This window comes from Lepisosteus oculatus, chromosome 26 (genome assembly GCF_040954835.1).
Source record: "Lepisosteus oculatus isolate fLepOcu1 chromosome 26, fLepOcu1.hap2, whole genome shotgun sequence".
Classification (NCBI taxonomy): Eukaryota; Metazoa; Chordata; class Actinopteri; order Semionotiformes; family Lepisosteidae; genus Lepisosteus; species Lepisosteus oculatus.
Genome location: NC_090721.1, coordinates 3,821,207 through 3,843,767, shown reverse-complemented (window position 1 = coordinate 3,843,767; position 22,561 = coordinate 3,821,207). Strand labels below are relative to the sequence as shown.

The 22,561-nt window shown below is 39.5% G+C and overlaps 3 protein-coding genes across 3 annotated transcripts; 1 reads left to right on the top strand and 2 right to left on the bottom strand.

Annotated features, from left to right (window-relative positions):
* Nucleotides 1-16: 16 nt before the first annotated feature.
* Nucleotides 17-3,540, bottom strand: znhit3 (zinc finger, HIT-type containing 3). Its single transcript, XM_015367635.2, has 5 exons — nucleotides 2,958-3,540; nucleotides 2,456-2,487; nucleotides 1,880-1,963; nucleotides 1,688-1,768; nucleotides 17-1,221 (listed from the first exon to the last, which is right to left on the bottom strand). Exons 1-5 carry the CDS (start codon nucleotides 3,023-3,025, stop codon nucleotides 1,028-1,030), a joined length of 459 nt encoding a protein of 152 aa, XP_015223121.2. The 5' UTR covers nucleotides 3,026-3,540; the 3' UTR covers nucleotides 17-1,027.
* A 1,885-nt stretch (nucleotides 3,541-5,425) lies between these two features.
* On the bottom strand, nucleotides 5,426-6,259 carry LOC102689955 (lysophosphatidic acid receptor 1-A-like). Its single transcript, XM_006640995.2, has one exon. It carries the CDS (start codon nucleotides 6,257-6,259, stop codon nucleotides 5,426-5,428), a length of 834 nt encoding a protein of 277 aa, XP_006641058.1.
* Nucleotides 6,260-10,713: 4,454 nt separating this feature from the next.
* On the top strand, nucleotides 10,714-21,982 carry ca4a (carbonic anhydrase IV a). Its single transcript, XM_015367789.2, has 8 exons — nucleotides 10,714-10,847; nucleotides 16,232-16,279; nucleotides 17,161-17,331; nucleotides 17,879-18,024; nucleotides 18,442-18,534; nucleotides 19,143-19,209; nucleotides 19,509-19,672; nucleotides 20,216-21,982. The coding sequence occupies exons 1-8, from the start codon at nucleotides 10,787-10,789 to the stop codon at nucleotides 20,393-20,395; spliced, it is 930 nt and encodes a 309-aa protein (XP_015223275.1). The 5' UTR covers nucleotides 10,714-10,786; the 3' UTR covers nucleotides 20,396-21,982.
* Nucleotides 21,983-22,561: the final 579 nt, after the last annotated feature.

The following is a 22,561-nucleotide window of genomic DNA, read 5'->3' as shown; positions in this document are numbered from 1 at the left end:
AATTTAAACACCAGTGTGCCATTTTTAGCATTATTTTAGTATTTAAAAGTTTATTTCAATACAAAATGGGAAGATAACACTAGACACATATTTGGCATGATTGATTCACTCCATACTTTCCAAGCCCTTTGGGTTTAGCAGTGTGCTGAAGCTTCGAAAATACAGACCAGTGTTTCTTCAGCCTCAGGGAAAGGGATTTATAGACTTAATAATTTTGTTACCACATTGTCTTTTGTCATTCTACACTAATTGACAACACTATGGGCATGCTACATGTTATTGTCAAATAGAATTTTGAATTAGTAGTATTATTCTCCATCGTTAATCATGTTCTTATGTGCAAATGAAACATTAGAAGAGTAACATGGCAATTGTACTGTAAGTGGTTATACAAATTACAGCATTCCTGCACCAAGCACGAAATTCAGTTTTGTCAATGTAAACGTTTAATCTTTGCTGTTGATACTTTAATATACAAAGCTTATATAAACTACAAGTCTGTAATTACTTTGATAAATGTCTTGATTTTCAAGGGACATTGGAAATGGCAATAAATGTTTTTTTTCCAAAACTGTTTTCAATATGTAATGTTATTTACATAGAGAGTTATATTTGGCTACCTCAAAGACTTCCATATGCTACTTGTTCATTGTTAAGAAGTCTGAACTTTATTTTCGTGTTAGAAACCAATCCTTTTTTCAACAGACTTAATGGTGGCTAGGATTACTAAATAAACAGCACAACTGGAATAAAAAGGCCCTAAAATAATAATACTAAACAGTTACATACTTCAAACCTATGAACATCATGTAAAACATACCTCCCATTTCTAATTAAGAAGGTCACTGATTTCCAGCAAAAATAAAATATTTTTATATACAAAACCCAGGCACTTGCCACAAATGCTTTACAGTACATTGATCTGTGTAAAACACAACAGTCTTCAGGTAAGAATGAACAGGGACTCAGTCCTTGCAGGCTTTTTATCAGCTGAACATACTCCAGAACAAGCTTCCTTTTTTGTGAGCTATTCCACAGGGCTGATGTTCTCCTTTTCCGTCGGCTCTACAATTTTCAGGCACCGATCTGCAAATTCCACAAACAGAGGCTCCTGCATTACCCTTTTCATTGTGCCTTCTTTGCTCTCGGCTTGGTCTACAGTTAACAGCAGCTGCTGGAGGTGAGGGTTACGCAGCAGGGATCTGAGATCTTGAGATTCACCTTTTGTGAGCAAAAGTACAAAAAAAAGAGTCACTTGTTAGAAGGGGACAAAACAAGTATATTAGAACATCCTCAATGTGGAGGGGGAACAAATTGCAAAGGAAAAGTGGGGGGTTTTATATGAGGGGTTTACAGAGTCAGTTGTATTATATTCTGCACTTCTTCACTATTACAGGTACAAGAACACAGGAGTGCATTTATTCCATCCAGCCTCATATAAATATAAATGTTTAATTTGTTCTATTTACAATCAATTTTGTTTATTCCATTATTGTATGCAACTATAGGTCACCACGGATAAGAGCATCAGCTAAACCAATTAATATAAAATAGAAAGTTTGACACAATCTGATCTGACACATCAAGCATTTCAAGTTCCTTCATTATCCCCATAACTATGCCATTACAAGCTGCCATCGAGGCTTGAATCACCTTTACGGACATCGATACTGCATTCTCTCCTTACCCAACAGTTTCAGTTTCTGGAAGGAAACTCTGTCTGACTCGTCATCCTCATCCAAAAGGTCTTCAACAGACCAGCATCCCTCTGCAAACCAGCACAGATAGTTATCAAACACTTCCAACATGATACTGAAATCTGGGGGGGGGTCTGTAAAGTAATTTCAAGACACAATCGCATTGGAAAATATGTACCCACCCCCATCCGGTGTTCCATTAAGGCCACAGTGTGAAAGCGATACACCTGGATCTGTCCCCATCACTTTCACAGGTACACAGCCATCTGTGTGAAAAAGATTTAATTCCTCAGTTCTGCAACAACAAAGACCGTTACAGCACAGGCATCTACTAATTCAGGTTACCCCCAGTTCCAAAATAATATAATTATTCAGGACGTCTAAATACACCCTGCTACAATACTGTCTTGGGTTGTCCAGTTGTTTAAAAACTGCTAACTCCAGCAACAGAACCAAATGTACTTACACGAAATCTGTATCAAGGTAAGGTTAAACTTTTTCCATGAAAGAGCAAAATGTATGTCTATTACATATAACACGGACATTGTTTCTGATTAAATACAAAGAAATCATAGTTCATATAACCCATCAGTTCATGCAGTTCCTGCTTAAACAACTAAAGATGGACTAGTTTGAAATAATCAGTACTGCATATAGCATCAGACAGTAATCCTAGATTTTTTAACACTTCATATTTCAATAGCACAATAAACAATACAAGCTAAAACTGATCGTATTGCAAACGAAGAAATCATTACCTTTATGTTTTTTGTAGCAGCCGAGTGAGCAGCTGAAAAATAGACATTTATTAACATAGACTTAAAGCTAGGATGTAAAATGTAAACATTTTAGTTTTACAAGTTAGAATTTACCTGCAATCAGTGTAAAATGTAACAGTATATATATATAGCTTTTACCATTATCAACGTTTCGGCAGCGAAAAATTAACGATGTATTTTAAGTCAAGTAACATAAAAATAACAAATCAGAAACTATAACTTCCAATTTTATACGTTAATTAAACGTTGCACTAAGAAAATGGTGATAGAAAATGTACCACGCGTTGGAATTACTTTAGTCACCGTGTCTGAACTAGCTGCTAAACCCGTTGGTTTTCCTAAAGTCAATGGGGAGAACAGGCTCCCTCAGTCGGGCTAACGGAATCACTCCAGGCCGAGGCCTTCGGAGGCCTGCCGTGGCTGGTTGTTCAATTAACACGCCAAAGACACAATTACATGCAGATATTGTCTCAATACTCACTATCGGATTTTGCAAGCCGGGCACCGGTATTTAGGAGGCACTTCACTGCAGACTCTACAGACCTCCATGGATATTTTTTTTTTCCTAAAGATGAATACCAGCAGTAACACACATGGACAGAGGCAAACACGTTCCCACTAAGAAAACGCTGTTAAGAGATCCGGCCCACTCAGCACGCAAGAGAAGGAGGTACTTAATGGTTTACTGTTATTGAACTCAACACACTTCTCTCAAGAGCGATGCAGTACGTGAGTTCAACCTTTTGCAGCTCCTCCCTTTGTACATTTTAAAATTTGTTCGAGGGGTGCGTTCTGAGTTTAGGATTGTGTCGTGAAATGCGTTGCACCCTTTTACTACACGTCCTTTTGAAGCGCAGTTTCTACTGTATATGTTTGTTGTTGCAGTTGTAGAAAAGAGAAGCTATCTGAGGTGGTAATCATTTCTGTGCACTGAACATCTGCTTGTCGGATGATGCTTTCGGTGTCTTACAGATAATGTTTTGCGTCATTTTGAGGGTCAAAATGTCTTGAAATGAAAATGTAACTGTTCTGTCTGGAAATATTTTCTAAAACTCCATGTGTAAATCACAAAAACCTCAATAAGATTTTTCAGTGTAGTTTGTTTTTTCTTGTTTCCGTTTTATTAATTTCAGGTGTAACATGTTAGTATCAAGGCAGTTCATGTCAATTACAGGGCACAGTGTATAATTGTATGTAAGTCTATAATTACAGGTGTAATTACAAAGTTCAGCACTTTTTCAAGAATCAATACATACATAAGTGGGTTACAAAGAAAATGAAACAATGAAATTACACACAATGAAAGATATGGACTCAGGCAGTAAATGAAAGATACACTATCTGATACTCTCAGCTCTGCAGAAGAAGTTCTGAAGAAGGTTTCCTGATTTATTTTTTATCTTGATTTAATGAGACGTTTGAAATGTCGATATGGCTCTAATGCAATTATCGAATAAGCAAAAATAGTCTTTTATTATCATAATTAAACCAAAATCCTAAAAATTAAATTTCCTGATAGGGGTTTTACTTATGTAAGCACAACGATCAGGTATGGCCTTTACTCATTATACTCAATACGGTAACTAACTATAATTGCTGTCTACCAAACAGCATAAGAGATGATTAATTGCTCCAATTTAATGTGGTCTCAATTAAATCAAACATTATAAACGAACACTTATAAACAAATGCATATTGTGATTATACTCGTAAAATAAATCCGTTGGCCGTATAGTTTGTTTTACTATAAGGAAATTAAACCATATGCTTCACCTTACTAACTTGTTTTTCTAGAGCTGATAGTGATGTTTACTTCTGGGCCCGAGATATTGTAGCGCTGCGTTTATTGGTTGCTGTTTAGTTTGGCAAGATGAACATTTCTAATAGCATTAGAAGCTTGAAAAGTGGATTGCTGTAACGTTTTCGCGGATGTGACATGACACATACACCATTAAATCTGTGACGGGCTATGAGGCTTAGGACAGAAAAACATACCCAATATAGCGTATATAATGTATAATGGAACAAGTAATAGGTTTATTCCATGCTGAAAAAAAGAAGAAAGAAAACACAACGTTTACATTACTCGTTCCTTTGCAGCCTACGCATGCTGACGCAGCTACCCACCTGAACTATCATGTATAATGTGCTATTTCAGTTTTTCAGATTGTTTTACAGAACCCTCCAGCGGTTGGCAAAATTAAAACCTAGTATGACAAGACTAAAACATGCTCTATAAAATAGTTTACACATTTTCAGTAAAATAACACTGCTAAATTCTCATTTGTTTCAGTACCGTATAGCAATATGCGTTTCGAGTGTTTCCCCTAGATATTTTTAATCACGATTCATAGTCTGACCACGATCTTTAACTTGCTTCTCCACGCTGTGGTTCATACGCTGCTGTTATTTCATTAAGTAATTGAGTCATACGACATTTATACATGTATGTCCTTACATATACAGTATATACAATGCAAATTCACAAGATAGCGTCTCTATCCTGTAGTTCCTGGATCATCTCTTCGCGCACGTTAAAAGGAGACCGTTTAAAAATATTACGTTGTACAAAATGTGTAAAGTAAAAAAAAAACTCTAAAGTTTAAATTGGGGGAAAAAAGTGAAATATCAGTCTCAAATATGTAGTAATAAAACTGTTTTCAGTTTTAACACGCCCGTCAAATGGACGCTGTCCAGGGTGCTGAAACTCGCCGCTGTCCATTAACGCCTAGGTGCTGAGGCGAAGACGAAGCGCTGTCTATAAACCGCGTCTCATCTTTGCCTAGTGACTCACTTATCATAATTAATATAATATCCAATGAATACAAGAAGGGGAGTATTACTAATTTTCCTGCACATATTAAAGCCACTAACACTTATCAGCGGGAGTCTGCGTAACACTAACAATCATTCACTTTCAGAGCATTTCTGGCGCTGACGACCAGAGATTTAAACGGGAGCCACCGCACTGACGTTAACTTTCTGCCTGGTTGGGCATTTCAGTGCATTTAAAGTTTTTCCCACGCTTTTAAATTTCAGCGTGTAGAGGAGTGGATTTCCAATCGAATTGACCGCAAACATGATGCTGGTCATGTTCCGGAAGACAAAAATCCCCGTAGTGAGCTGTTGCGGGCAGAGAGGTTTGGAGGCGTCCCACAGTACTCCGGCAAAAAAGGGCAAATAGGATGCCATCGCCAAAAACCAGATAAATACGCTCGTCCTCGTCACCCGCGCTTCTGCTTGCCTGTAGGTGTTCACGACTGAAGCCCCGAAAGCGGCGACTGCCGTTTTGTGTTTTCTGAGCTTCACGATGATGGTCACGTAGGTGCCGAAAAGAATCGTGAAGGTTACCAGGCAGTTTGGGATAGTGACGAAGATCAGGTAGTCCATGCACAAGGGGCTGTACAGGTTGGAGGTCTCGCCGGTGTGCAGGCAGTTCCAGCCCGCGACCGGCAGGCAGCCCAGGAGCATGGCAAGTCCCCAGTTGACGGAGACCGCAGCCAGGCTCTGCCACTCGGAGACAGTGTGCCTGGCCCGCAGGCAGGCAGCCACAGAGAGGCACCTCTCGATGCCGATGCTCATCAGGTTGTACAGGGCCGACAGCACGGCCACGGAGAAGGCCGAGTACACCTTGAGGAGCTCTTCAGTCCCGTAGACGGTGCTGTCCGGTTTCGCCATGAACAGGAGCGTCACGTAAAACGACGAAAAAGTCGTTAGCAGGTCCGAGAAGCCTAAGCTGCAGAAGAGTATGAAAATGGGTCTGTGGTACTGCCTTTTGTACATTATCGTTATTATCGCGGCGGAGTTGAATAACAGCGATACCAAGTTAGCGAAGACCTGAACTGTTCCCAGGACGAGCACAGTCTTGGAATTCCATATTCCTGTCGCATTTAATTCAGAGGCTGAGCACTGTTCAAGAGCCCCCATCTCCATTAGAGTTAGGTATATTAACGCTTGTGAGAGGAACGTCCTCTCTGAGGCTTTATAGTCCTCTGAACAGTGTTTGCGAACATGCCATGTAGCAGCGAAGGTCAATAAAAATCGTTTTAGCAGCAACGGGTTGTGGCGTTTAAACATTAATCATTTCTCCTCAGAGCAAGAGGAATGATCCCCAAACCATGCCAAAATCGTTTGCTGTGTCACTGAAGCAATATTGTATTTTCCATAGGGAGATATGAAGAATTATGGGAACTTCCGTGCCCAGATTTAGTTGTTGTTTGGGGATTAGAAGACACCTGTCTCTCTCGCTGTCTGTCTGTATATCCTTCCATCCAGTTGTGCTCCATTATATAAGTTTAACATGTTTAATAACTCCGTTAAAGAAAGGAGAGACATGCACTTTATATTAAACACACTTGATATTCAAATAAACGTCACAAATGGCTTTAGGTTTTGCTTCCTAAGGGCAAAATCATTTACTCTACATTTTTCTCATGTCTTATTTAATGTACTACAGTATACTGTAAATTGCGGTCGTGTGCCAATGAATTCAGACAAGTTCCTCTGGCTTAAAGAACACAAATCCACATGTTAACAGAAGAGAAAAGTTTTACAGGCCAGTAGATGTCAGTGTTAACATATAACAACACTGTGGGTTAACAGCACTATAATAAATGCTGGCGCATTTTCAGAAATCCACAAGATGTCACTATTTAAAAAAAAAAGTGACCTGGACAATAATGGGCACGGTTATGTGTAGATGCAGAAATTCAGTATTGCTCTCTGACAGCTGCTCAGAGTGAGTTGCCTCATGCTGTGTGTTATTGTGTGTCAGAGAGCAAGAATTTCCTTTGGATTTGGACAGATAAAGAACAGGTTCAGAGATACAAGAGGAGACCCTGGGGCTCTGTTACCATTAAGCCAAGCCTAATATCCTTTTCCCACAACCTCCAGTTTTTTGTAGCTATATCATATAAACTTTGTTTATTTATAAAATATTGATGTAATCTAAGACACTCTATATAGTAAATGTCCTCTTTTGACTTTTGTATCAAAAGCCTATGTCTATGTATCTGGATATAGAAGTTTTAAAAGCAGGATATCGCAGCTCACAGCCTGAGTCTTCAATTTTAATATTTATTTAATTAAAACTATGTGTAACATTTATATTAGATCTTCATACTGAGTACCACCCAACTAGAAGACTAAGTGTTGCTTCTTAAGCAATTTGGTTTATAGCATTTGTTTGTCTCTGATTTCCATTTCAGTTTGTACAAACTGTTCTTACAAAAACGTCAAACTATAAAATTCCCTCTGAGGTAGGGTCATATAAAGTTGAAACTGAATCAAAGTCGTCATGAATTTGGTGTGATAATCAACATACCATGTAAAGATTTATAAAACAGGAAGAGTGGGATGTGTGAAAATTGTAAAGACCAATAACAGTCATTGGAGATAAGCAGCTGGCAGGTTGATGTTCAAAGCTTTTTACTCTTGTGTGAAATTCACTTTTCCTCATTCCAAAACAGCACCTACTCTCCCTGCTTCCTCATCTGATCTGAAGTGGTGAAACAGCAGTTCCCCCTGAATCCACTTTCACAGCTCCATGTTGTTATAACGTACTCTAGTAGTGGAGCACTTCAAAGTGTAGGAAAGCCTCTGTAAGGAATGAAATACAGATATTACCCATTCTGCCTCCGTGAAGCACATTTTGCAGTGCAGCGACAGAGAACTTCTTAGCAGCTGACAAACATTTGCTACTCATTTGGAGACAAGTTGTAACCCTATGCTGTAGTCTCCCCTGGTGCATTCTGTATCTGGATTCATTTTGTCCTCTTTATTCCACTCCATGGGCTGCCTCTCTCGTTCCTTAGTACCAGTTATAGCATGGCGTTTTTAACCTTGGGCGGCTCCATGTGGCTAGAGCCAGTTTTATCTTTGAATTTTTCTTTTTTTTAAAAAAACAGTCTGCAGACATACCTTAGTTCGTTAGTAACAGCACTGATCACCCATTAACATCTATTGTGCTCCATCAAACAGCACATAATAGCACAAATGTTGCATATTTCTCATGCATATCACATCTTGACCCATTGTTAGTGCGCCATTTATAAATATGCTCTAACTATACACTGTTAAGAATGTATTCAGATTAAATGTTTAACATTATATATTTACACTTTCTAAGGGATGCATATGAAAAAAATAAATAATTGCTTGCTTTTGAATAGTACCTTTCCTTAGGATACACATAGGAAGAAATCTGCTTCATCCATGACAGAAGTGCAGCACTGCCTTGGCTGAAACACTGTAGTCCTTATGCACCAAGTCAGATGTTTGGTAGAACTAAACACCAGTTTAGTTGAGGGGAAAATATTGCAAAGACTGGTTGTGAAAGGCCAGTGTGGATTCTAGGCAGAACACTCAAACTTTCCTACCATTATGAAAAATGCTACGGGATCTTTAATGATCTTTTCAGGGAAGAGCTCACTTTAAGAACTCATCTCCTAGAGCACAGTGTTCCCTTTCACCATGCTGCTACAACGATTTTGGACGTTCTGGTCCAGAGGAAAAATTTATACCTGCTGGGCCACCGACACCACATCCAGAACTAAGCTGGCTTTCCTTGAGAGGTTTCCCATCACAGTCCTGACTAGGAGCAGCCTTGCCTAGCTTCTCAGATTAGGCTGCAAGGTGATAATGCTGCTGTCAATTACTACATGATGAAGAAAATAGAAGTTACTCATTTCTGACAGTGATTCGTCTAACCCTCTTGGGACATGCTTAATTGGTCCATGTAATTCTAGTCACAGCTCCTTGGATCTTTGCTGCTGGGCTTGGTGACCCTGAATTAGAAAAGGTGAAAAGCCATTCTGTTCCCTGTAAATTGTCTCACTCATTCCATTTTAAATTAGCTTAGTTTTTTTTTACTGGAATGGCTGGCTCTCCCTCTCTTTAGTTTTTGCCCACAAGATTGTCTTCTCTTCTCTACACTTTTTAAAAGTTGATATGGTAGCACAGCCAAGAGCCCCTGCATTTTGCAGACTTTTTAAACATACATTCTGGTTGCTGTAAAAAAAAAATAAGGCCAATTCTTATTTCACAATGTGTGTGAAAACCAAAACAAGGAGCTATATGATCTGGGTGCCAGTCTTTGATAATATTACTCCTGGGTGTGCATTCACACAGAACAACAATGTGCAATGAGATGAATTCTCACCAGTTAAAAAGAAGTCTGTAAGCAATCTGTAAATCAAGAACTGTGCACCAGTTTTTGTGTGAGGCAAACTCCTGAAGTTAGCAGGTAGTTTGTTTTCCTCTTTAAGAAGCATTGCTGCAAGCTTTTTCGGGCAGCCAGTGGCCTGTGAGTGCTTTTAAGAGTCAGTCTGATATCGTGCTCTCAGACACCATTAATGAATTAATTAAAGCTTCTGGGGCAGGTAATGGTGGAGGGTCATGCTATTCCTGTCTTTCGTTTCCAGAGAATTTAGGTTTCAGTGCAGCTTAAAGTAAATGAGGCTGCCCATTATGTTGCCACAATGAGCATTAATCACATTTTGGCACTCAGGAGTTTCGGAGTTTAGCACAATAGGTGCTACCCTCTGGAATAGAGGCCAAAGAAAAAATAGAAAAAAGGAGAAAAGACACAGTGCCACCCTCCTCAATGTAAAGCTGTTCTCAGGGGATTCCAGCATTGTTCTTTGGGCGACACAAGGAGGACAGCCAGACGTGTTCCTGTTGGACCGAAACTGAACTCACACGGACAAAACTGTGAAGCTGCTGTTTCAATTCAGGGCCCAAATCAAAGCAGAGATGTTCTTCAGCACCTTGTTTTAAAGCTGAAATGCAAAGCTGGCATTGAGGACGCCCCTTCTTTACAAACTGTGGCCAGAACTGCAGGAGGCCTTTGTGAAAGCAAATGGTAAGAAAATAAATTACTATGACTGATATATAACAATATATATAACTACATTCCCACACCAAACTATTTATAACTTAAGTAACTGAATTTAAGTACAAAGGGAACAGTCAAAGATGACTGACATACAGATGGGTATCTTTGTTGCTATCTTATCTGTGTTAGATAACTGCATCTTATTATATCGTGTTATATTACCTTGTCTAGCTTTTAAATATAACTGTATCTATATATAGATCTTATCACTGCCTTAAAATATTACCGGTCCATAAAAGAAAGACCAAACAAAATAGAGAAACTTTTCGTTCATGTTCTTATCGATGTGAGCATTAAGGGGGAGGGGCGATGAGCTCTTTATTAGCAGGTCTTTCGGTGATATAAACCTCTCGGGGTGAGAATGTAGTCACACTCAGAAACAAGTCGAGCACTCGTGGTACCGCCGAGGACACGACATGCGTCCGCTTCTGTTCTCAGCTTTCCTGCTCTCCTCGTTACTCATCAGCCCCAGCTCAGGTAAGGCAACCCGGAATAGCTGTGTTTATGTGCGGGGTCCCCTCGTAGTCTCCCCTTTTTAAGGCTAAAAAGACACTTTATTCCCTGAGCCCGTCAGGGGAAGATGTTTGCAGTGATGTTTCAATCAACAAAGTAAAGGGGATTTATTTGCGGGAGGTACTGTATACGGGTGGAAGATTTTGATGCGTTGAATCAAAATGCAATTAGATATTATTTGTGAAACTGGAAAAACCCCTTGATGTTGATGTTTTTCTTTTCCAATATTATAAGTTGTTACTGTTTTGCTTTTTAAAGAAATTCTAGAATACCTTGTTGAATTGGTTTAAACTGGACACCTCAGTAAGTGGATTATATCTGCATTTGGTCATTTGTTGCAAGTGTTCATTTGTTCTGTTACTGAACATTTTAAATGCACTTATTTTTAGTATTTAAGACAATTTTATTGCTATATTATTATACAGCACTGTTATTAATCATTAAAATGGTGTTAGCTAAGAAGGTGACCTTAGCTTTACTTGCATTTTTACTTTGATCTTTTTATCGACATTGTGTATCGTCTTGGCTAATGTAATATAGCTTGTAACAGTAAAAAGTTATTACTGGCTACATATATATATTATTACTGGGTTAGGAGAGAAGAAGCTTTATGAATAATAGTTGTTATTATTATCTCCGCAGCTAATTTAAATGAAGGTATTATACGTTGTTCGCGTAGTGCACAACTGGAGGTTTCAAAACGTTTTTTTAAAAAGCACCCGCAAAAAATAAACTGAAGCGCGCGTGTATGTGAGTTTTGCCACGTGACAAATTTCGAGGCGATTTAACCCCAGCCCTAACCCAACTTCAAAAGGTGGCATTAGGCTGTAGTTTTGGAGGGTGTTAATATACTTGTGAAAAATAAAACAAAATAGAATTTGCTGTGAGTTCACCGCCCCCGAATTGCATAAGAATGTTAGCCGGGCTATTTAAAATTGATTGATTCTTGTCGTTCAATACAAATTCCTCGGCTTTATTCTGGGGCACGGGTTCAAGGCACGGACAGCCGCCTGCTGCAGCCTGCACTGTCCCGTGGGTGTGGTGTAAGAGAGCCGGGGGACCTCGTGGGCACATGACCGCTGTCGAGACACTGGACACTGGACAGCGTGGATTAATAAGGAGTATTTTTTTTCTTTCTAAAGAAAAAGCCCGAAAGACAAAAGGTTCCTGCGTGTCCCACAAACGCACTAACAGGACGATGAGATAGTTTGAGATAATCAATGAGTCGCTGTTTTCGGGTCGAGCTTTATTTTACAAAGAAATACAGCACTGATATACTTGTAGGATTGTGGGAATTTATGAACTAGACACCATTTGACCATTACACCCCCTTCGGTTGCTAAAAGCGAACCAATCCGGGATTCTCGATTCTGGTAAGCCCAGACTTCCCACAACTCTGTAAAGAATTGTCTCCTGTCCCGAGGGCTAAATGCACTTCCCTGTCGTTTCCAGTTCTGTTGATGTATCGCTATTTGTTCTGGAGAGCTTTAATGTTTTAACATTGATGGTGCCCTTGAGGAGTTTGCATAGATGAATCGGGTCCCCTCGTAGTCTTCCCTGTTCAAGACTAATGATCCTTCAGATATGTCAATACCCCGGTTCACATTGCTCGATCCACGCTTGAGTGAAAAGTTCCATCACAGCTTTGATATGACTTGGTGATCAGAACCTCTTATCCCTAGACAAACACTGCTTCTAGGCTGTCCTTCACCAACCTCTGCGTGAATTCTTCTCGGTAAACTCATTGCCCAAAATTGAATTCAGGCACATCTTGCTCTTGTTTTACCATATCAATGTCAGGTTGCATATTCAACAGGCTGACTTTCTAACATTTGTACCTTACAGCCCGTATCTTCACGGTTGTATTCGTCAATCTCTCTTTCTCAATATTTTCCTTATACTGAATTTGCGCCTGGGTTGTGTAGTCTTGAATGGCTCATTACTACAATGCAACTGTGCTTTTTAAATTATACATTTGATCCTACGTCTCCCTAATTCTGTTTTTTAACTCAAAGGGAAACAGGAATGTTGTATGTCTGCGTATGTATAGCCACATAAACACTTTAAAAGAGCTGGCAAACTTAGCTCCACGATTCCAATGTTCAGATTTCTTTTTCGTTGAAACAAAAGATATTGATCAGGAAGTCACGCTAATAAATCCACCCCACCATTTCCAAACCAAATAAAACGGGGATAGGGAAGGAGTAGGCTTCCGATTTGTACAGAAAACGCATTAGCGCTTTTCAAAATTTGACTGGACTTTTTTTAAAGGTAAATATGTTCTTATTACGCGTGAGGATGAACGGTAGCTGTGAATTGACGCTCGGAGAAACTCAGATCCTGTCTTTTTGGTGGAACGCTGTTGATCGTCCGCAGCAAATCGAGATTCCAACAGGTTTTTAACCTTTTTGCTGGTCGCCTCCCGGTTTTCTGTGCATGCTGGGCTTGCTAGCGGTCTGGAGGACAAACAGAGTGACGGTATCCAGCGGTCTTTCTCCTTTCCTCAGCCGATTTAAGAAAATATCTGACCATTTTTAAGTGGTAATTTTGCGTCTACCTTGATAAATTCGCGGAGGCACCTAATCGTCTCTTTAGCATCATTGTCGTCATCATCAAAGGGTTTTAGTGGCCCGACCGATGAATTACCGCGTCGCCGAACCATTGTCCTCCGGCCAGTGGTCTTTCGGATGTTTGCCGCTGTGATGAGCTTCATTGTTCGCAGCCAAGATTAACTCGACAAAGGAAACGGGTCACTGATGATCAAACAGCAGCCTCAAGAGAAGCATTCCTGAAACCCCCCAAGGCCTGGAGGCGGGCAGTTGTGCGAATAAACACACTTGTTATTTACAGTTGCACTTGTCTGGGGGATGAAAATAAAGTCCTCCCCGATTTAAAAAAAAATGATCCTGGCGTCTGTAGCCCTGATGGCCGTAGTAGAAAGTGTTAACGTACTGGGAGTTTAAAATGAAAGCTGTTTAATAACTGTTACTAAGTCTATTAAATAGCAACACCGGAGCATTCAAAATAAAATTAACTACTGTGACTCCTAGCTACTAGGAGCCGAGCATGTTGGCTTAAAATTGCGCATAAAAACTACCGGCTGCAAGGTAATCCTGCAAAATACATAAATAAATATGGAAAGTAATATGCTATCGACTATAGCTTATGTGCGGCTTGGCGTCTGAGACCGTTTATTAATCGTTGCCGTAAAATAAAATCAGAAAATGAAGCAACCCGGTGGTGATAAACTCCGCGCACACGCTTAGCCACGCTTGCATCGGCCAAACGGTGGGAGTAAACGGCGCGGAACAGCTCAGGAATTGCAGCTAAGATCGAAATGACAATATTTAAGGAACAATATTCGTCGGGAATCCCCTCAGCCGGACACTAAATTAATAAAGGAACAAGTAATAGGTTTATTCCATGCTGAAAAAAAGAAGAAAGAGAACACAACGTTACGGCCGTGGAGCCTTCTTCAGGTGTGAGCTCACACCTGAAGAAGGCTCCACGGCCGAAACGTTGTGTTCTCTTTCTTCTTTTTTTCAGCATGGAATAAACCTATTACTTGTTCCTTTGCAGCCTACGCATGCTGACGCAGCTACCCACCTGAACTAAATTAATAAAGTTTAGTTTGGTCAATAATCAAGAAAAGGTTCGATTTCTGTGGGTTTCCATGCGTCACAGAATTCGAAGTAGCAGACAGGTTGAGAACCGAGCTTTTGGTGCTGTCACGCCGTGTTGTCTGCAGGGCACAGCTGGTTTCGAGGACGGTGAGCAGCATCAGGCATCACCGCCGGAATGCTCTCTCTGCACTCCTTTCAATCGCTTTGGTTGTAAAAGCGTCAGGCACATAAGGAGTGAATATACTGATCTGTTAAGCATCAATTCAAACTATTTTTTCCCCAGTCGTGCTATACTGGGGTTATATCATAAAGCTGCAAATAAATCCGGGATATGCAGTTTTTTATGATTTACAACACCAATAGAAATGAACATTTAAATCTGCCATTCGTTATTTATTTGCTGAGCCCCTGCACTTTAACGGTGGCATACCAGAACAGCAATCCCGCATCGCAAGGATTTACAGTTTCAAACTGACAGTGGCTGCTTCCTGTTTTACAATCAGGTTCTATGTGCGAGAGACTGGTAGCTGAAAACCTCTTACACTTGAGATGGGACCAAGAGTTATCCCTCGTTTGTTAATTTAAAAAGTTATCGCATTTAAGTACGGTAATTATACGTGTTTATTATATTTTGTTACAGACAAGAACTGTCTTGTGGTTGCTCCTAGCGATATTGTCTGTAATTAAAGATATACAGTACGTTACAGGCAGCTATTCTGAAGGGCAAAAACAGAAAAGAATTTTTTGCTTAGCTATGTTCCCTTTAGCAGTCTATCCATTTAGAATCCAATGCTGTGTTTACTTGCTGTTGCCGTTAAAAACAAGACCGATGTCTTTAATAAACTGGTTACTCTGCAGGTTTTTAAAATATTTATGAAATACTTACCCAAGTCCGGAGCCAGCAATTTCAGAAGTTCAGCAATTTCATCAACAGGCAATCATGAATTATGAAACGCTGGCACATTCTACGTCACCCCAAGAAGTAACAGTTCACTCCCTGAATCTTATTGAGACTTGGAAGTGTTAACCTGGTGGTGCAGTGGCCGGCACTGCTGTCTCACAGTGGTGGGGTCCCGGGTTCAATTTCAGACCCTGGGTGCCATCGGTGTGGAGTCTGTATGTTCTTCCTGTGTTTGTGCGGGTTTTCTCTGGGCCCTCTGGTTCCCTCCCACAGTCAAATGACCTACTGGGATGTTAATTGGTCCCTGTGTGAGTGTTTGTGTGTTCCTCCCCTGTGAAGGACTGGTATCCTGTCCGAGCTGTACCTTCCTTGCACCAGTTGCATGCTGGGATTGACTCAGGCTCTCCCAGGCCCCTGAGTTAGAAAAAGTGGATAGAAAATGGGTGGATGTTAATATGATAAGAGTCCGTTGTGAATACAAGTATTTAGTAGAATGCAAATGATTGGTGTTTTGTTTCACTAATAAGGTGTATTTCAGTAATGTTGACTAATGCCTAACAACAGCTAACATGGCTGTGTGATCAGAGCCTCAGTGGTGTTGTAGCTTTTTGTGTAAAATAGTTTTGTTTTCTACAAAAAGTATTTACTTGTTGTACAGTCTATAACAATGCTTGAATATTGATGCATTACCTGTCGCTAAATCATCAGCAGTGCCCAGTTAGTCTCTGCCTTTGGTACTGTTGAAATAACACATTCCATGTTTCACAGGTCAAAAGCATGTCTGTTGTGCAGGGACGTCTGAAGAAATATCCTTTGTGTTTCAGGTAAATGGTGCTATGAGTCCCAGGATCCATGTAGAAACAATTGCACAGGTAAGCTATATTTGTAACTTTTTTTATTTGCAGAATTGCACCTGTAGTTTAAGAATTTATCTACATTACAGATGCTAATATGTATTCATAATAGTGGCTAATATGAATATGTAATTCAGTACATATCATGGTAATAAATATTCATTAGCTGTTGCCAGTGCTCAGGGTGCAAAATCGTCTAATTTGACTTTTTGCATTAATTGATATCTGTACATCAAACAGAAGTATATATATATGCCCATATTAATTAGCACAGCTAGCTATGTTATGCTTGTAAGGGTGGAACAGCTGTCTTTGGCTCTTTGAGTAAAGAAGTCAAAATGGCTCAATCAGTAGTGCTGCTAGAAGAATCTGCATCTCTGCATTGTTGAAATAGAAAAAGCAAATACTCAGTATTTCAGGATCTGACTGGCAGTTAAGTAATTTTACACGCATAGAAGGAAGATACCCCTGGCATGGATAAGCACCGTATCTTTAGGTGCTTAATCAGACTTTAGGTGCTTTTGCAAAATGAAGAGTTCATAAAACAGCCTTTTATCTCCATTTTCACAGCTCTGAGAATTTATCTACGAGACTGATAGGTATTTCTATCACTGTAAAGTGGCCAGCAGCCAAGTTATTACTGTATATACTGCAGTACTTAATACTTTACACAAGAGGATGACTAACAATCATCACACACTCATTAAAGTTTCAAAGGAAAATTCAGGAATAAATGCATTCAGGATTACTATTCTGTTCCCTTCATTTATTTTACACAAAAGCGGCTATAGGTCCTATATGAAAATTGTAACACGTGATAATCGTAGCGTGGCAAAAATAAAATCTTACAGATTCGGTACTACTATACCATCAGATGTGTTTCTTTCTTCTTTGTGTAGGACCAAAAATATGGCATCAGATTGAAGAACATAGTGAATGTGCAATGAAGAGACAGTCTCCTATAAACATCGTGACTAACCAAGCCAAACCCAGCTCAAACCTCAAAACCTTTGATTTTGAGGATTATGATGAAACTTTTAACACATTTATTAGAAATAATGGCCATTCAGGTAAGATTTTGTTTTTGTTTTTTCAATTGAGCTGCAAAATTAAAATAAACCATTGCATACTTTCACTGCACGGTGGTACAGTCTCACAATACTGGGACCCTGGGTTCAGCTCTAGACCTGAGGACCTGCGGTACCTGAGTGGAGTTTGCATGTTCTCCCTGTGTTCACATGGGTTTTCCCCAGGTGCTCTGGTTTCCTCCCACAGGCCAAAGACATACTTGCAAGTTAACTGGCTTCTGGGAAAATCGGCCCTGGTGTGAGTGTCTGCATGTTTGTCTGCCCTGCATTGGACTGGCCTCCCATCCAGGGACTATCTGTGTTATTCTAGTGAAGCATACAAAGGGCTGAAGGAAAACCACATAATCCATTTTTTGAGTAGCTAGTATGATAAATACCATATCTGCAGTGCAGGCTAAACACTTGCGATTACCTGGTTAAAATCCAGAGGGTGCCACTACTATATGAAGATATAAAGGGTTAAGGTCACTCAGAGTCTTTTTAGTTTTTTCTGTAAATACCACGATAACTTAAAGATTTTTCTTTCTAGTTAAGGTGAATCTATCCTCCACCATAACGATCAGCAGTGGCAATCTGACAGGGCGCTACAGAGCAGTAGAGTTCCACCTGCACTGGGGCTCTGACACCTCCCCTGGATCAGAGCACACGATCGACGGCGAGCAGTATCCCATGGAGGTAAATCCAGACCCAGGTGGCCTCTGTTCAGCTCACAGAGGAGCACAGCGCAGAGACATAGGTGTTCAATTTCCGCAGAAGATAAATCTTTACACTAAATGGCATGAGAGAGGAGACCCGTTTCATTTTTATTACAGTTGCACACATTGCATGAAATAGGTGTATGTTGCAGCTCTGTGATGGTGTAGACAGTTAATCTTGGCACATGCAGCCGATTCAAAATTGGGCTTCTCAATTCTTCACAGTAAGTGTAAATGCAACATGCAGTATAGGGGTCAGTAATAAGGTTCCAATCTCCCAGCAGTTACATGCACACAATTAAGGCTTCTACTAACATTTGTTTCAGTGCCAAACAATGTCTACTGTAGGTAATATATGTTTTTGGTATGTTGACTCGTATCTCTTTTTTTTTTAAAGCTGCACATTGTTCACATTAAAGAAACTTACAAGAATGTACATGAAGCCATGAAAGATAAGTCTGGCATTGCAGTTCTGGGATTCTTTTATGAGGTAAAAATGGTAACTGTTTAAACTCTTGCAAAAGTAGTTTCTCATTGGAATGTTTTCAGTACTGTAAATTGTTAGCATTTATACACAATAAATTTTGCTCTGTTGTGTTCTGTATTTCTTAATGATGCTGTTGGATTGAAAATTGTTCACTGCATATGGCTCAGTCTCATAATGACCTGATAAAGTATATTTGTTCTTTTTTAAAAAAAAAATGCTTCCATTCAAAGGATCAGTTTTGTGGAAATCGTAATATTATTATTGCAATGCTAATTTAGAGATTATATCATTCACAGAAAAGATATGAGCAGGGCAGATACAAACAACAACTCAGAATTAGTAGTGAACTTTTAGTGGAATATATAAATGCAATTGGAAGAGTTTCCAAAGTCTAAACCACCACCATCAATCTCGTGAATTTGGTGGGTAAGGAATATAACAGGATATTGTTGTCCACTGAACCCCAGTCCATATTTTTATCAGACCCATGATCAAAACATCCAAAGCTCCTGTCCTCCTACAGTATTACTTGGAAGTAAAAACTAGACAAACAGCAAGGAAACTAAGGTCTAAAACCCCTTATTTGAGTTGCGTCTTTCTTACAATTTTAGGAATCCAGCACTGAGAATCCAAACTACAACCTGATCACTGAAGCCTTATCAAAAATCAACAAATCTGGTATGAAATGAAATTATACAGTAGCTTGTTTTGTTTTTACAGAAACAATTCATTTTAGGAATCATGGTGACAAATGTCTTTTTGCCCTTCATTTGTCTCTTGCTGATACTTAGAGTTACTATCTTAAAGTGCTTAAAAGTGTCACTATTGACTCATTATGTTTCTACTCAAATCACAATAGGTTGTTGATTTTGCATGGGATGAATCCGAGTGTCAGTCATAGTAATATGAAAGAAAATAATCTATTTGCCAGTATATACCAGTCATCAATGCCATCATCCTGCTCATTGTGATTCTAGGAGAGAGCGTCGCATTGCATGGGTTGACACTGGACAAACTCATCCCAGCAAAAGAGAACAGGACAAAATACTACCGCTATGAGGGCTCGCTCACCACTCCTTCCTGCGCTGAAGCTGTTGTGTGGACTGTGTTTGAAAATCGAATTCCACTTAGCAAACGGCAGGTAGGAATTTATTTTAGGATGCATATCGACCAGGTCTCTATTGTGGTTTCATTACGCTTTGTATCGATTTCTGAGCAGAATTGCCCATTAAAACACCTGTATTCTCCATGAATCACTACCATTAAAGTAATTGCAGCTTGGTTCAGCTTCATGTCTTCAAAGGGCATTCGAAGTTCTGCCTTCCTGATGACATGCTATTTGATGGAAATAATTCACTCCACGTTTTAACCCAACGTCTTTAGTATTACTTGAATATAAGTAAAGGGTTATTGGACATATAGCTCAAGTTTCAGTGTAAAATGAAATTAAACAGTCACGTGTTTTCCCTGATATCTGTTAAATAAACAAATTCACAATGTCCACCTTTTCAGCTGGTCCTCACTCACTTTCTTATTTACTGAAAGAAGTAAGACCCACGCAGCTGCTTTGTAAATGTTTTTTCCTGTAAATATTTTATTTAGTAAAGTTCTACATGGTCCATACACCTCACAGTACATTTTGCCCGAGGAACTAATTTTGTTTTCTTGATTTCTCTTTTTTCAGTTGTCAGCTTTTCACAATATTTCATTCAGCGACGGGAGGCCTATGACTGAAAATTTCAGGCCCGTTCAGCCCAGGAATGGTCGGGTGGTCTATGTATCTGGAAGCAGCATTATTTTTGGCAGCGCTGTGCTTCTGTTCACCTCGGTACTCACCTCAGTTGGGACATCCTGGCTCCACTGAAATTACTGCTGTGTCGCCATTTACAGAAATGGTCTCATCCAAAACTTGTTCAAGTTTACACGTTTACTGTTCACCCTGTCCTAAAGCACCTCAGCCATGTCCAGAGTGATTCACAGACATGTGGACAATGAAAGAGCCATCCATATTAACATCCTTCTGCACAACTTCACCATGTCATGTGACCTCAATACTGGCTTGGCCGAGCCCTTTTCTATAGAGGATCAATGTCATGCTGCAGGTACCCCATGCTTTTGCAAACGAGACTACAGCAGATTGAATTAAGAGTAGAAATGGATCGATGCCAACTTTAGGAACTTGGATACGTTTCTTTCCTTCCTGCATTTGGAGTGAAACCCACACATTTTTTTGTTTTCTGAGGGACAATGGCAAGTAATGGACCCTGTGCAGCATCTGGGCCAATTCTGAAAGGCGTGCCTGTTATTTTATGACAGAAAAGTTTTGTTACATTTGACAGCAAAGCAAAACTTATTTATTACATGGGTCCCTCCTCAAGTTCAGGAGGGAAGACAGTAACAAGGCAATCTCTAGCCTGCTGTTCCTAATCATAATCACTACTGAAATTAGATATACAGTACACACCCAACACAAACACCTCCTTTTGCGTTTGTCTCATGCATTGCTCCTCCACTCCATCTCCACCTGACTACACCCCCCCGGGTTGAACCCCCCTCTCTGAATGGGGCTTGGGTCTCCTTGCCCTTAACCAAGGGAGTTAAGGCAAAACCATCCAACCTAAAATACTCAGACATTCACAAAATATTGTCTTTGATTCTTGGATCTTGTTGTCCCTTGTGAACTTTTCTTAAAGGTGTCACCCTACTGATGAGCAGTGAAATAAGAATGAAGAATGTTTCAGTACTGTTTAGCTTTGTGCCTATATCTACCAAGTAGATGGGCAATGTTAGTTGAATCAGTCAAGGTGTATGATGTATTACAAATGCATTCTGAACCGATGAAGTGTACAGTGTTTCATTCAATTTCCATTAGTCTTCTATCATGATTAATCGTGCATTGATAAAGAAGAGCAAGCTATGATCCTCAAAAACAAATACTCGAATTAAGATGTTTCTCGCATGTTTGCACTGTCTTAAGTTAAATTATTTATATTTTATCCTGTATTGCAATATTCGAAAATCTATATGTAAATGGATGTGGGCAAATAACATACAGTATGTTGTATAATTAACAACATTGACATATTTAGACAATGTCTGCCTGGATTTTCCTCCCCCTTAAACATTTGTTATATCTCTGCAGCAGAACATAGCAGGAGCCTGGTTCAGGTCTTAAATTGAAGCTAAACTATTTTATTAAGAATAATCATATCATTTTCAAAGGTGAATAAAACCAACCATATCAATTATCAAGAATGTTTATGATGAATGTTTTTGTAGTGAAATTATAATATAATTCATTATACAATATGTCTACAATGCTGGAATTAGAATATCATATACACTGTTACTGATGGTCTTGCTACTGTAATAAAATTGATAAGGAGAATGTTTTGCCTTTTAAAATTCAAGAATAAAAAATCATAGTACTTTTTTTTATTTTGCACGGTCACTGCCTTGTTAGTGTCTTTTTGGGAGTTTGTCTTGTTTCAGATTTTGAGAAAAGTAAATTTCGTTTATGTTATGCCAATATAATTTTGCAAATGCAGATACACCTTCTATTAAAGAGATTTACCCAATGATAACAGTCTTCAAAAAGGTAAAAAGTACTTTCTGGTTGCTCACCTTACCACTTGATTTGGAAGGAGGGATTAAATAAGAGTCTGTCACAAAGCTCGGAAGGACAATTGCTACAGAAATCGAACCTTAATCCATTTCTAATTGACTTCCTTTGAAGAGGAGGGATTTTCTGAAAGAGTTGTGTTTAGAATTAGATATGCCCAGATCCCCCGGGGACCTCTCGAGCCGTCCTATAAACGAAAGCCTCTTTGAGCTACAAATCGCAGAAGAGACGAGCGAGTGTGTGGGCGAATTTTAACAGTGTGACCAGTGTTACGGTGCATCGATTTTTCTCCGTTAAAATGATAGAGCGTTACCGCTCTTTTTTTTTTCGCTCGATAAAAATAATTTATTAACAGGCTTTCTGTGGCACGTTGCCTTCTAATAATTAGTTCAGTTGTACGAAAGCTGG

Excerpts from the sequence above, each read along its gene's own strand:
- znhit3 (XM_015367635.2), bottom strand. The coding sequence starts at position 3,025 with ATGGAGGTCTGTAGAGTCTGCAGTGAAGTGCCTCCTAAATACCGGTGC. Across the intron at positions 2,488-2,957 it reads CCGGCTTGCAAAATCCGATA|CTGCTCACTCGGCTGCTACA; the intron begins GTGAGTATTGAG and ends TCTATTTTTCAG. Across the intron at positions 1,222-1,687 it reads CCAGAAACTGAAACTGTTGG|GTGAATCTCAAGATCTCAGA; the intron begins GTAAGGAGAGAA and ends TGCTCACAAAAG.
- LOC102689955 (XM_006640995.2), bottom strand. The coding sequence starts at position 6,259 with ATGTACAAAAGGCAGTACCACAGACCCATTTTCATACTCTTCTGCAGC.
- ca4a (XM_015367789.2), top strand. The coding sequence starts at position 10,787 with ATGCGTCCGCTTCTGTTCTCAGCTTTCCTGCTCTCCTCGTTACTCATC. Across the intron at positions 17,332-17,878 it reads TAGAAATAATGGCCATTCAG|TTAAGGTGAATCTATCCTCC; the intron begins GTAAGATTTTGT and ends TTTTCTTTCTAG. Across the intron at positions 19,673-20,215 it reads TTCCACTTAGCAAACGGCAG|TTGTCAGCTTTTCACAATAT; the intron begins GTAGGAATTTAT and ends CTCTTTTTTCAG.